The sequence below is a fragment of the Oncorhynchus mykiss genome, chromosome 22 (genome assembly GCF_057628025.1).
Source record: "Oncorhynchus mykiss isolate SJ-2025 chromosome 22, ASM5762802v1, whole genome shotgun sequence".
Taxonomy (NCBI): Eukaryota; Metazoa; Chordata; class Actinopteri; order Salmoniformes; family Salmonidae; genus Oncorhynchus; species Oncorhynchus mykiss.
In genome coordinates this window covers 6775661-6789776 of record NC_143043.1, presented here as the reverse complement: position 1 = coordinate 6789776, position 14116 = coordinate 6775661, and the positions used below count along the sequence as shown (strand labels likewise).

General features: G+C 44.2%; 1 protein-coding gene across 12 annotated transcripts in view; it reads right to left on the bottom strand.

Annotated features, from left to right (window-relative positions):
• Positions 1-14116, bottom strand: part of ppp2r3b (protein phosphatase 2, regulatory subunit B'', beta) — a 62878-nt gene that overhangs the window by 11030 nt on the left and 37732 nt on the right. For all 12 annotated transcript variants that reach the window (XM_021578654.3, XM_021578652.3, XM_021578655.3 and 9 more), the window contains 3 exons: positions 10192-10377; positions 9466-9569; positions 3094-3196 (listed from right to left, as the gene is read on the bottom strand). In XM_021578654.3, the coding sequence (XP_021434329.2) occupies positions 3094-3196; positions 9466-9569; positions 10192-10377 (393 nt within the window). The remainder of the gene's footprint in view (positions 1-3093; positions 3197-9465; positions 9570-10191; positions 10378-14116) is intronic.

The window sequence follows — 14116 nt, the reverse complement described above, 5'->3', positions numbered from 1 at the left end:
CCACCTCCATGCTTCACGGTTGGGATGGTGTTCTTGGGGTTGTACTCCTCCTTCTTCCTCCAAACACGGCGAGTGGAGTTTAGACCAAAAAGCTCTATTTTTGTCTCATCAGACCACATGACCTTTTCCCATTCCTCCTCTGGATCATCCAGATGGTCATTGGCAAACTTCAGACGGGCCTGGACATGCGCTGGCTTGAGAAGGGGGATCTTGCGTACGCTGCAGGATTTTAATCCATGACGGGCGTAGTGTTTTTCTTTGAGACTGTGGTCCCAGCTCTCTTCAGGTCATTGACCAGGTCCTGCCGTGTAGTTCTGGGATGATCCCTCACCTTCCTCGTGATCATTGATGCCCCACGAGGTGAGATCTTGCATGGAGCCCCAGACCGAGGGTGATTGACCGTCATCTTGAACTTCTTCCATTTTCTAATAATTGCGCCAACAGTTGTTGCCTTCTCACCAAGCTGCTTGCCTATTGTCCTGTAGCCCATCCCAGCCTTGTGAGGGTCTACAATTTTATCCCTGATGTCCTTACACAGCTCTCTGGTCTTGGCCCTTATGGAGAGTTTGGAGTCTGTTTGATTGAGTGTGTGGACAGGTGTCTTCTATACAGGTAACGAGTTCAAACAGGTGCAGCTAATACAGGTAATGAGTGGAGAACAGGAGGGCTTCTTAAAGAAAAACTAACAGGTCTGTGAGAGCCGGAAATCTTACTGGTTGGTAAGTGATCAAATACTTTTATATTTGAGATTCTTCAATGTACCCACTCTTTGCCTTGCTGACAACTTTGCACCCTCTTGGCATTCTCTCAACCAGCTGGATGAGATAGTCATCTGGATTGGATTTCAATTAACAGGTGTGCCTTAATGCGTTTGAGACAATCAGCTGTGTTGTGACAAGATAGAGCTATTTTCTGTATACCAACCCTATTTGGTAAAAGACCAAGTCCATATTATGGCAAGAACAGTTCAAATAAGCAAAGAGAAACGACAGTCCATTGCCTGAATCAGGCCTTCATGGTCGATTTGTTGCAAAGAAACCACAACTAAAGGACACCAATAAGAAGAGACTTGCTTGGGCCAAGAAACACGAGCAATGCACATTAGACCACTAGAAATCTGTCCTTTGTTCTAATGAGCTCAAATTTGAGATTTTTGGTTCCTGGTCACTTGTCAGGTGCCAGAAAACCCTTGCAGACAGGCTATCCCCGGAAATGGCCAGCACAGCACAGCCCTACACAAATGGCCAGCACAGCAATGCTCAACTCAGGGATGTGATTGGTACAATTTATTTGTTATAAAGGGTATAAATAGAATAAATACAAGGTACAGTTACTTCTCTGATAAATCTACACTGAACAAACAGTAAAATATTTTAAAATTGTTGCATTTTATAAGTTACAGTTCATATAAGGAGATCGGTCAATTGAAATGAATTCATTAGACCCTAATCTATGGATTTCACATGACTGGGAATACAGATATGCATCTTTTGGTCACAGATAGTTAAAAAAGGTAGGGGCGTGGATCAGAAAACCAGTCAGTATCAAGTGTGAACACCATTTGCCTCATGCAGAGAGACATGTCCTTTGAATAGAATTGATCAAGCTGTTGATTGTGGCCTGTGTAATGTGGTCCCACTCCTCTTCAATGGCTGTCCGAAGTTAATACAGAGCATCCCAAACATGCTCAATGGGTGATTATGTCTGAGTATGCAGGCTATGGAAGAACTGGGACATTTTCAGCTTCCAGGAATTGCGTACAGATTCTTGCAACATGGAGCCGTGCATTATCATGCTTAAACATGAGGTGATGCCGGCGGATGAATGGCACAGCAATGGGCTTCAGGATCTCGTCAAGGTATTTATGTGCATTCAAATTGTCATCAATAAAATGCAATCGTGTTGGTTGTCCGTAGCTTATGCCTGCCCATACCGCCACCATGGGGCACGCTGTTCACAACATTGACATCAGCATACCGTTCGCCCACACACTGCCATCTGCCCGGTACAGTTGAAACTGGGATTCATCCGTGAATTGCACACTTCTCCAGTGTGCCAGTGGCCATCGAAGCTGAGCATTTGCCCACTGAAGTCGGTTCCAATGCGGAACTGCAGTCAAGTCAAGACAACGATGAAGACGACGAGCACGCAGATTAGTTTCCCTGCAGCAGTTTCTGACAGTTTATGCAGAAATTCTTTAGTTGTGCAAACCCACAGTTTCACTAGCTGCCCGGTTGGCTGGTCTCAGACAATCCTGCAGGTGAAGAAGCTGGATGTGGAGGTCCTGGCCTGGCCTGGTTCTATATCATCTGCGGTGTTGAGGCCGGTTGGACGTACTACCAAATTCTCTAAAACGATATTGAAGTCAGCTTATGGTAGAGAAATTAACATAAAATTCTCTAGCAACAGCTGTGGTGGACATTCCAGCAGTCAGTATGCCAATTGTGGCAGGTAACCTAGTGGTTAGAGAGTTGGGCCAGTAACCGAAAGGTTGCTAGATCGAATCCCCGAGCTGACAAGGTAAAAATCTGTCGTTCTGCCCCTGAACAAGGCAGTTTGTTCTGAACAAGAATTTGTTCTTAACTGACTTGCCTAGTTAAATAAAAAGGTTAAAAAAAATAATAATTGCATGCTTCCTCAAAACCGGAGACATCTGTGGCATTGTGTTGTGCAACATCCACCTGTGTAATGACCATGCCGTTTAAGCTTCTTAATATGCCACACCTGCCAGGTGGATGAATTATCGTGGTAAAGAAGAAATGCTCACTAACTGGGATGTAAACAAATTTGTGCATAAAATGTGAGCGAATTATGCTTTTTGTGTGTAGGGAACATTTCTGGGATCTCTTATTTCAGCTCATGGGACCTACACCTTAAATATTGGTTTATATTTCTGTTCAGTATGAAACACCACTGAATGAAGTCCTCATGTTAACTCTACCACTGGCCCAAAATACCCCTCTCCCCCTGCCCTGCCCCAAAGAACCCACCCCTTGCTTCTCTTCCTAGTAATACGCTGCTGCCCAGCACTTATCCCCAAACTAGAATCCCACTCTCTCTCCCCGGATGGCTGTGTGTGTGGTGTTCCTGTACCTGCAGGAATGGAATAAAGTCCTCTTGTTCCAGGTAATTACAGCCAGGTTTGGCCAAGAGGTGTACAAACTTAGACACGTCGTCATGACAGGTCTGCAGCATTCTGGGAAGGAAAGAGGGAACATATGGTTTCAGGGTTTTTCAGGGTCTCGCTCTCTCCCTATTTTTTCTCTCCATCAGAGAACACTTCAGAGCGAGTCTGAAATCATTCACCTCTGAAGTGGCAGTGCGGGTTAATACATTCTGAAATTAGGATTCTGAAATGACGCTGGGTCAGGCTCAGAGTGTTACAGCAGTGATGATGACATAATGGAACTTTTTTTTTTGAACCCCCTCAGAGCCATGAGGTAATGTCAGAGGCCATTCCACTCCAATTCTCTAGAGACTCACACATTATTAAAACAGTACGCTTACAACACACAACCAAGAGAACAGTCTAGTAGAGTACAGTACATCTTACTTTACCCAAGAGAAACACAGTGCCTTCGGAAAGTATTCAGACCCATTTACTTTTTCCACATTTGTGACACCACCTGGATTCGGTCTTATGCAGCAACATTTGAAATTCTGTTTTTTACATTGGATAAAAGTAGAGACTCAGAACTACAAAATGGTATATCATACACTCCATTTGAGGAATGAATGGGAAAGTAATTCTGCTTTGAAAGTTGATCAATTTATAAATTCACTTTTGAGAAAACCGTATTTCAATGTTTTGGTTCTACTATGAAGAACCCTTCATTGTCTACACCCATTCAGCATTGTTCACACCCTCTTAAGCCATAGCCCCACCCATCTCTTTAAGGGTTGAGCCGAGCGTTCTGTACTAACTTGCCAGCTACTTCCAGACACCTAAGGGAGAGAGAACAGCTCACTGAACATTACTCGGCATAGCAGAGCTGGTTAGGCGGTTATGTTATCCAGAGCTTTGGTGACTGCAACTGTGCTGTCAGATTGTCCTTTCGTAAATACAGAGTGTTTCGCGTTCTGAGTGCACACACTGGACGCTCTGGCCAATAAGTAGGGTTGATCTGAAAGCTGTGACCTCACAACTACAGTCAAGCACCCAAGCTACCTGGCTAACATTGGCTAGCTACTTCCAGACACATAATGAGAGAACACCCCACTCGGACCATATTACTCACCCTAGCAGAGCTGGTTAGGCTGTTTTCATGTTATCCAGAGCATTGGTGACTAACTGTGCTGCTGGCAACAATTGAATTACGCTTTGTTGATGTTTACCGACACCGGACATATGCAACAGGTGGTGAGCGTTCAACAATTCATCAGTTATTCTGCACTCTGGCACGCTAAAACAAGATTATTTTGTTAAGAAATTTAGCTAGATAGACAATGAATCCCAACGCATAACGTAACATTAGTTAGGGAGCAAGCCAACAGTACACGAACTTGAAATGAAAATACTGTGTCAAAATTAGAAACGCGTAATATCTGAAAATGAAGCTAGCTAGACTATCTTACCCTTGGTCTAAAATCAGAGTAGATAGCCAGAGCGAGTTTACCAGCTAGTGGGTCTATCAACAGTTGCAGTGACATGACAGTTTTTTTTAAAGACATCTATCTAGCTAGCTAAACAATGGGACCATCAAATTCAATTTTATTGGTCACATACACATGGTTAGTAGATGTTAATGCGAGTGTAGCGAAATGTGTGACCGTGCAGTAATTTAACAATTTCACAACAACTACCTTATACACACACACGTGTAAAGGATGAATAAGAATATGTACATATAAATATATGGATGAGCGATGGCCGTGCGGCATAGGCAAGATGCAGTAAACATTATATAAAGTGGCATTGTTTAAAGTGACTGAACTGTAATACATTTATTACATCCAATTTTGTATTATTAAAGTGGCTTGAGATTTGAATCAGCATGTTGGCAGCAGCCAGTCAATGTTAGTGATGGCTGTTCAACAGTCTGATGGCCTTGAGATAAAAGCTGTTTTTCAGTCTCTCGGTCCTAGCTATGATGCACCTGTACTGACCTCACCTTCTGGATGAGAGCGGGTGAACAGGCAGTGGATCGGGTGGTTGTTGTCCTTGATGATCTTTTTGGCCTTCCTGTGACATCGGGTGATGTAGGTGTCCTGAAGGGCAGGTAGTTTGCCCCCGGTGATGCGTTGTGCAGACCTCACTACTCTCTGGAGAGCCTTAGTTGGGTGCGGAGCAGTTGCCATACCAGGCGGTGATACAACCCGACATGATGCTGTCAATTGTGCATCTGTAAAGGTTTGTGAGTGTTTTCGGTGACAAGCCAAATTTCTTCAGCCTCCTAAGGTTGAAGAGGCACTGATGCACCTTCTTCACCACGCTGTCTGTGTGAGTGGACCATTTCAGTTGGTCCATGATGTGTACGCCGATGAACTTAAAACGTTCCACAGATGGGGTGCTCCCTCTGCTGTTTCCTGAAGTCCACAATCATCTCCTTTGTTTTGTTTACGTTGAGTGTGAGGTTATTTTCCTGACACCACACTCAGAGGGCCCTCACCTCCTCCCTGTAGGCCATCTCGTCGTTGCTGGTAATCAAGCCTACCACTGTAGTGTTGTCTGCAAACTTGATGGTTGAGTTGGAGGGCGTGCATGGCCACACAGTGATGGGTGAACAGGGAGTACAGGAGAGGGCTGAGAACACACCCTTGTGGAGATGTTGTTTCCTACACTCACCACCTGGGCAGGCCCGTCAGAAAGTCCAGGGCCCAGTTGCACAGGGCAGGGTCAAGACCCAGTGATTCAAGCTTAATGACGAGTTTGGAGGGTACTATGGTGTTAAATGCTGAACTGTAATCGATGAACAGCATTCTCACATAGGTATTCCTTTTGTCCAGATGGGTTAGGGCAGTGTGATTGTGTTGTCTGTCTGTGGACCTATTGGGGCGGTAAGCAAATTGGAGTGGGTCTCGGTTGTCAGGTAGGGTGGAGGTGATATGATCCTTGACTAGTCTCTCCAAGCACTCCATGATGACGGAAGTGAGTGCGATAGTCGTTTAGCTCAGTTACCTTAGCTTTCTTGGGAACAGGAACAAGGGTGGCCCTCTTGAAGCATGTGGGAACAGCAGACTGGGATAGGGATTAATTGAATATGTCCGTAAACATACCAGCCAGCTGGTCTGCGCATGCTCTTAGGACGCGGCTAGGGATGCCGTCTGGGCCGGCAGCCTTGCGAGGGTTAACACGTTTAAATGTTTTACTCATGCTGGCTGCGGTGAAGGAGAGCCCGCAGGTTTTGGTAGCGGGCTGTGTCATTGGCACTGTATTGTCCTCAAAGCAAGCAAAGCAGTTGTTTAGTCCGTCTGGGAGCAAGACATCCTGGTCCGCAACGGGGCCGGTTTTCTTTTTGTAATCCGTGATTGACTGTAGACCCTGCCACATACGTCTCGTGTCTGAGCCGTTGAATTGCGACTCCACTTTGTCTCTATACTGACGCTTAGCTTGTTTGATTGCCTTGCGAAGGGAATAGCTACACTGTTTGTATTCGGTCATGTTTCCGGTTGCCTTGCCATGACTAAAAGCAGTGGTTCGCGCATTCAGTTTTGCGCGAATGCTGCCATCAATCCACGGTCTCTGGTTGGGAAGGTTTTAATAGTCACCGTGGGTACATCACCACCAATGCACTTAACACAATGCGGAACATATCCCAGTCCACGTGATTGAAACAATCTTGAAGCGTGGAATCAGATTGGTCGGACCAGCTTTGAACAGACCTGAGCACGGGCGTTTCCTGTTTTAGTTTCTGTCTATAGGCTGGGAGCAACAAAATTGAGTCGTGGTCAGATTTGCCAAAAGGAGGGCTTTGTATGCGTCGTGGAAGTTAGAGTAGCAATGATCAAGAATGCTGCCAGCCCGGGTCGCGCATTCGATATGCTGAATTTTTTTTAGGGAGCCTTGATTTCAGATTAGCTTTGTTAAAATCACCAGCTACAACAAATGTAGCCTCAGGATATGTAGTTTCCATAGTTTACATAGAGTCCAAGGAAGTTCTTTACATTTTATTCCATAATCACAACACATGTTACTACCCTGCATGAATCTGCAGGTAGCTAACCAACCAGTTCTATGGCTATAACTAGTCAAGCAAATGTGTCTGATATACAAATAATAAGATCATACACAAAGTAAGCTAGTGACCCAGACAGCTAACGTTAGCTAGCTAACAGCACACTTGAAATGAAACATTTTCTGTCAAAATTAGAAACATGTAATATCTGAAAATGTAGCTAGCTAGACTGTCTTACCATACATCATGGTTGGATGCGAATCCAGTCTGATGCAATGTATGGTTGCCCTTAGTTTGAAGATGTAATCCAGACTGGTGTTGTTTTCTCCATCTCCTTAGCTATCATACTCGAATTACACTGATATCAAAACTCGGTCCCCCAGAAAGTGGAGAGCATACACAATGGTAGACAGCCAGCTAACGTAAGTTAGTTAACAGTACACTTTAACTTGACATTAGATTTATGCAGTTTTACTACTTTTTCTGTGACTAAACCAACTAGGCTCGTAATTTAACCATTTTATTCGTATTTAGAGATGGCATACAAGTTTGATATTAAGGCACATGAAAGTTCACATGTTTGAGAAGGCAATTCTGCCAAAAAACGCATTTTGATAAATACCAATTTTTATACGTTCAAACAATTCACTTGCGACATACGCCTAGTATCCTGAATCGGGTCACATTTTGTTTCGTTACAGCCTTATTCCAAAATGGAAAAATAAATAAAAATCCTCAGCAATCTACACACAATACCCCATAAATGACAAAGCGAAAACAGTTTGTCAATTTTAGCAAATGTATAAAAAAAAAAAAAACATACCTTATTTACATAAGTATTCAGACCCTTTGCTATGAGACTCGAAATTGAGCTCAGGTGCATCTGGTTTCCATTGATCATCCTTGAGAAGTTTCTACAACATGATTGGAGTCCACCTGTGGTAAATTCAATTGATGGACATGATTTGGAAAGGCAAACGCCTGTCTATATAAAAAGTCCCACAGTTGACAGTGCATGTCAGAGCAACAACCAAGCCATGAGGTCGAAGGAATTGTCCATAGGCACAGATCTGGGGAAGGGTACCAAAACACTTTTGCAGCATTGAAGGCCCCCAAGAACACAGTGGTCTCCATTATTCTTAAATCGGGGGGAAAGGGCCTTGGTCAGGGAGGTGTCCAAGAACCTGATGGGCACTATGACAAAACTCTAGAATTCCTCTGTGGAGATGGGAGGACAACCATCTCTGCAGCACTCAACCAATCAGGCTTTTACGTAGAGTTGCAAGACAGAAGCCACTCCTCAGTAAAAGGCACATGACAATCCGCTTGGAGTTTGCCAAAAGGCACCTAAATACTCTCCGACCAGGAGAAACAAGATTCTCTGGTCTGAATAAAAGCAAGATTTAACTCTTTGGCCTGAAAGCCAAGCGCTACGTGTGGAGGGATCCTGGCACCATCCCTACTGTGAAACATGGTGGTGGGCAGCATCATGCTGTGGGGATGTTTTTCAGCGGGAGGGACTGAGAGACTAGTCACAGCAAAGATGAATGGAGCAAAGTACAGAGATCCTTGATAAAATCCTGCTCCAGAGTGCTCAGGACCTCAGACTGGGACGAAGGTTCACCTTCCAACAAGACGACGACCCTAAGCACACAGCCAAGCCAACGCAGGAGTGGCTTCAGACAAATCTCTGAATGTCCTTGAGTGGCCCAGCCAGAGCCCGGACTTGAACCTGATCGAACATCTCTGGAGAGAACTGAAAATACCTGTGCAGCGACGCTCCCCATCCAACCCGACAGAGCTTGAGGGGATCTGCAGAGAAGAACGAGAGAAACTCCCCAAATACAGGTGTGCGAAGCTTGTAACGTCATATCCAGGAAGACTCGAGGCTGTAATCGCTGCCAAAGGTGCTTCAACAAAGTACTGAGTAAAGGGTTTGAATACTTATGTAAATGTGATATCATTTTTTATTATTTTGATAAATTAAACATTTCTAAAACCATGTTTTTCTTTGTCATTATGGGGTATTGTGTGTAGATTGAGGGAAAAAACAAACAATTTAATACATTTTAGAACAAGGCTGTAACCTAACAAAATGTGGAAAAAGTCGAGTGGTCTGAATACTTTCCAAATGCACTGTACATGTAAACATTTCAAGTGTTTGTTTTTCAACCGTTGTATTTGCTATGAAAAAATAAGACAAAACATTATTGGAAGACCAGTTACTGTGTACTCTTTGCTTAAGCTTTGGCCATCACATGTGGCTATTGGTAGTTGTTTACGAGAGACTATGGGTTGTGAGAGTAGCTCTGTGGGGTCGGCTGGCTGGGTACAAGAGCCATTGTCTTACTTTCTCCACATGGCCACAAACTTGTGAACGGACACGAAGCCCGTCCTATCGCCTCCAGCCGAATTGAACAATGGAGCTTTCCAGTAGAGAGGACACTCACACGCCTGGAGGGGGATAAGAAGGGAGAAATTAGGGATTTAGACGAGTGTCCTCTTCTGTGCAGTTGAATCTATCCTTTACAGCTCACACGTAATAGAACTGTGTCAAACTAAATATTGTCCAGCTACACGCTTAAATGTTCAACATTGTCCTCCATCAGGGTGAACTAAATGTTATTTTGTTTTACAGTGCTTTTTTGAGTTTCTCTCTCCACCTTACAGCTGTCAGTCACTCTGCTCTAATTCCAACTAAAAACGTTTAATCCAGCCGTCAAAACGTGACACAGCGATTTCCTGGGCTGACTGGCTTTGACCTGAAGAGGATTCGATTTTTATTGAAAATGTCAATAAAGTGCTCATATCCCACAGATAATAGTGGTGTTTCCCCCCAAAGACCTCCCTGAGGTAACCTGGCTGATGTTTCTTTCTCAACTCAGGTTCCCCCACAGGTCAGCGGTCACATACCTGGGGGGGGGGTCAGAAATAATATTTTCATGGGTTAAGAGAGAGAGAGAGAAAAACCAAGTCTGAGCTGCAAACCTTAACTAAAGCCAGGGGCTAATTGCACTAATGAAAACAAATTTGCTGGGTGGCTACAGAGCCTCGGCACTACAAATCACCTTCTCACCTTGGCAACCTTCCCCATGTCCTCAATGGTGGCCCTTTCATTGGGGAATTGGGAAAATATTTTCTCGATCTTAGCAATGAGGCCGTCGATGTTGAGGTTGGCTTTGGGCCGCCCCCGCGGAAAGTAGAACTTTGGAATGCTTTCACTCAGCGCCGTGGGAACAGGCGCCTCGCTCTTCACCTGGGCCTGAGGAGAAACAGACAGGACAGAAATAGCCTGTGTTAGCATCAGCGGCTAACAGTATCTAACATTTAGGACCCAATGACACTAGTGCTGGCTAAAGTAAGCAAAGGCTACCTAGTCCCAATAAAGTAATCCACCACCGGCCCCGCCTCCATCTGCCCCATTAGGGAAACGACTTCCCCCTCCCTTCAACCAATTAACTAATGGCTTTCAATAAAGATGTGTCAAGTGATGTTGGAATGTTCAAAACACACCATTTACACTAAGAGACATTCTGGCAGGCGCCAACCAGCAGGATAGACTTCTACACACAAGTCTACATCGAAAAAGCAACAGATTAATGGAAATGATGTATCAAATTATCTGAATGAAAGCATTGAATAATGTATGCTACGATCCAAGAATAATTGACAGCAGTGATCCATGTTCATTTCAAATGCAAAGCTGTAAAATACAGCCTACTGCATGACCTGATATCAACATACAGAATGGTAAGTGAAAATGCTCTAGAGATGCTTGATCCAATGAATTATCTCCTGACAAGAGAGGCACAGTGCCATCAGAAAGTACTCACACCCATTGTATACATCTCTCTATCTACACATGTATGTACAGTGGGGCAAAAAAGTATTTAGTCAGCCAGCAATTGTGCAAGTTCTCCCACTTAAAAAGATGAGGCCTGTAATTTTCATCATAGGTACACTTCAACTATGACAGACATCAGTATGTATGTATGTATGTATGTATGTATGTATGTATGTATGTATGTATGTGTGTGTGTGTGTTCCAAAACAAAAAATGTGACAGAAATTAATATTGTGATCTGAACACATCACTGAGTACCACCCTTCATATTTTCAAGCATGGTGATGGCTGCATCTGTCCAGTGATCCTGCCGACCAAGGCCAGGTCTGAAGAGCTATTTGGCGTAGCAGCTAGCATAGACGACCTGACTACAGAACAGGACCTCTAAACTCAGCAAAAAAAAGAACCGTTCTCTCACTGCCAACCGCGTTTATTTTCAGCAAACTTAACATGTGTAAATATTTGTATGAACATAACAAGATTCAATAACTGAGACAAACTGAACAAGTTCCACAGACCTGTGACTAACATAAATGGAATAATGTGTCCCTGAACAAAGGGGGGGTCAAAATCAAAGTAACAGTCAGTATTGGGTGTGGCCACCAGCTGCATTAAGTACTGCAGTTTTTTGCCAGTTCTTGCTGTGAAATGTTTCCCCACTCTTCTACCAAGGCACCTGCAAGTTCCCGGACATTTCTGGGGGGGAATGGCCCTAACCCTCACCCTCCGATCCAACAGGTCCCAGAAGTGCTCAATGGGATTGAGATCCAGGCTCTTTGCTGGCCATGGCAGAATACTGACATTCCTGTATGCAGGAAATCACGCACAGAACGAGCAGTACGGCTGGTGACATTGTCATGCTGGAGGGTCATGTCAGGATGAGCCTGCAGGAAGGGTACCACATGAGTCTGATGATGCTGTGACACACCGCCCCAGACCACCCTCCACCTCGATCCCGCTCCAGAGTACAGGCCTTGGCGTAACGCTCATTCCTTCGACGATAAACGCGAATCCAACCATCACCCCTGGTGACACAAAACCATGACTCGTCAGAGAAGAGCACTTTTTGCCAGTCCTGTCTGGTCCAGCGACGGTGGGTTTGTGTCCATAGGAAACTTTGTTGCCGGTGATGTCTGGTGAGGACCTGCTTACAACAGGCCTAAAATCCCTCAGTCTAGCCTCTCTCAGCCTATTGCAGGACGGACAGTCTGAGCACTGATGGAGGGATTGTGCGTTCCTGATGTAGCTCGGGCAGTTGATGTTGCCATCCTGTACCTGTCCAGTAGGTGCGATGTTCAGATGTACCGATCTTGTGCAGGTGTTGTTACACGTGGTCTGCCACTGCGAGGACAATATGCTGTCCGTCCTGTCTCCCTGTAGCGCTGTCTTAGGCGTCTCACAGTATGGACATTGCAATTTATTGCCCTGGCCACATCTGCAGTCCTCATGCCTCCTTGCAGCATGCCTAAGGCACGTTCACGCAGATGAGCAGGGACCCTGGGCATCTTCCTTTTGGTGTTTTAGAGTCAGTAGAAAGGCCTCTTTAGTGTCCTAAGTTTTCATAACTGTGACCTTAATTGCCTACCGTCTATAAGCCGTTAGTGTCTTAACGACCTTTCCACAGGTGCATGTTCATTAATTGTTTATGGTTCATTGAACAAGCATGGGGAACAGTGTTTAAACCCTTTACAATGAAGATCTGTGAATTATTTGGATTTTTACAATTTATCTTTGAAAGACAGAGTCCTGAAAAAGGGACGTTTCTTTTTTTGCTGAGTTCATAAGAAATTGAAGATGGACCACAGGAAGATTGAGGTAGAGCGCGCCCACAGGACTGGAAAACCCACCACCGGCCCAGGTGACAGGCCCAGGGCCATAGTGGTCAAGTTCCTGAGGTTCAAGGACAAGGTAGCTGTTCTGGAAAGAGCCAAGAACTTGAGAGGAACGTATATTTTCCTCAATAAGTACATCCTGAAGCTGTGCGCCAGAAGAGGAAAGAACTTATCCCAGCGATGAAAGCTGACAGAGCACGTGGGGATATTGCTTACCTCCGCTATGACAGGCTCATTGTCCACCCTTCCCGCCTGGAAGGGATGAAAGAGCTAAGCATATGGGTTCGTAGCACACATACACACACACACAAATTGACTAATGGAATGCTGAATGTATATATTTTTTCATCTTGCTTTGTTTGCTCTTTTTCATCTCTGATAAGCTACCCAGGAAAGGGCTGAAAATAGCACATATTAATACATGTAGCCTTAGAAATAAGGTTCATGAAATCAATAACTTCCTAACATCAGACAATTAGCTATTTCTGAACTCACTGAGATAATTATTTTGATAATACAGCAGAAGCAATACAAGGATATAACATTATAGAAGAGACAAACAATTATGGTTGGAGGTGTTGCCGTATTATTTCAGAGCTATATCCCTGAAATGCTTAGAGAAGATCTTATGTCAAGTCACATTTAAGTGTTGTGGTTGCCGATTCACTTGGCACATCTGAAGCCCTTTCCTTTAGGGTGTTGCTATAGGTCACCAAGTGCTAACAGTCAGTATATAAATAATGTGTGTGAAATGCTTGATAGTATAAGTGACGTAAAAATAGAGGTTTACTTTCTTGGGGACCTGAATATTGCCTGGTTTTCATCAAGCTGTCCGCTCAAGGAAGCTTCTCACTGTAACCAGTGCTTGTAATCTGGTTCAGGTTATTAAATCAACCTACCAAGGTGTTTACAAACACTACAGGAACAAGATCATCCACATGTATTAAATCACATTTGTACTAATACAGTAGAACATGTTCTAAAGCTGTATCCGTACCCATTGGATGCAGTTATCACAATATTGTGGCTATAGCCAGGAAAGCCAAGGTTCCAAAAGCTGGGCCTAAAATACTGTATAAGAGATCATACAAAAGATTTTGCTGTGATTTTGCTGTATGTGGGTGATGAAATCCAGACACTGCACTTGATGAATTTATGAAATGGCTTCTTCCAATTATTGACGAACATGCACCTGTTAAGAAACTGACCGTTAGAACTTAAGGCTCCATGGATTGATGAGGAATGTTAAAACTGTATGGTTGAAAGGGGTAAAAGGAGTGGCTAATAAGTCTGGCTGCACATCTGACTGGCTGATTTACTGCAAA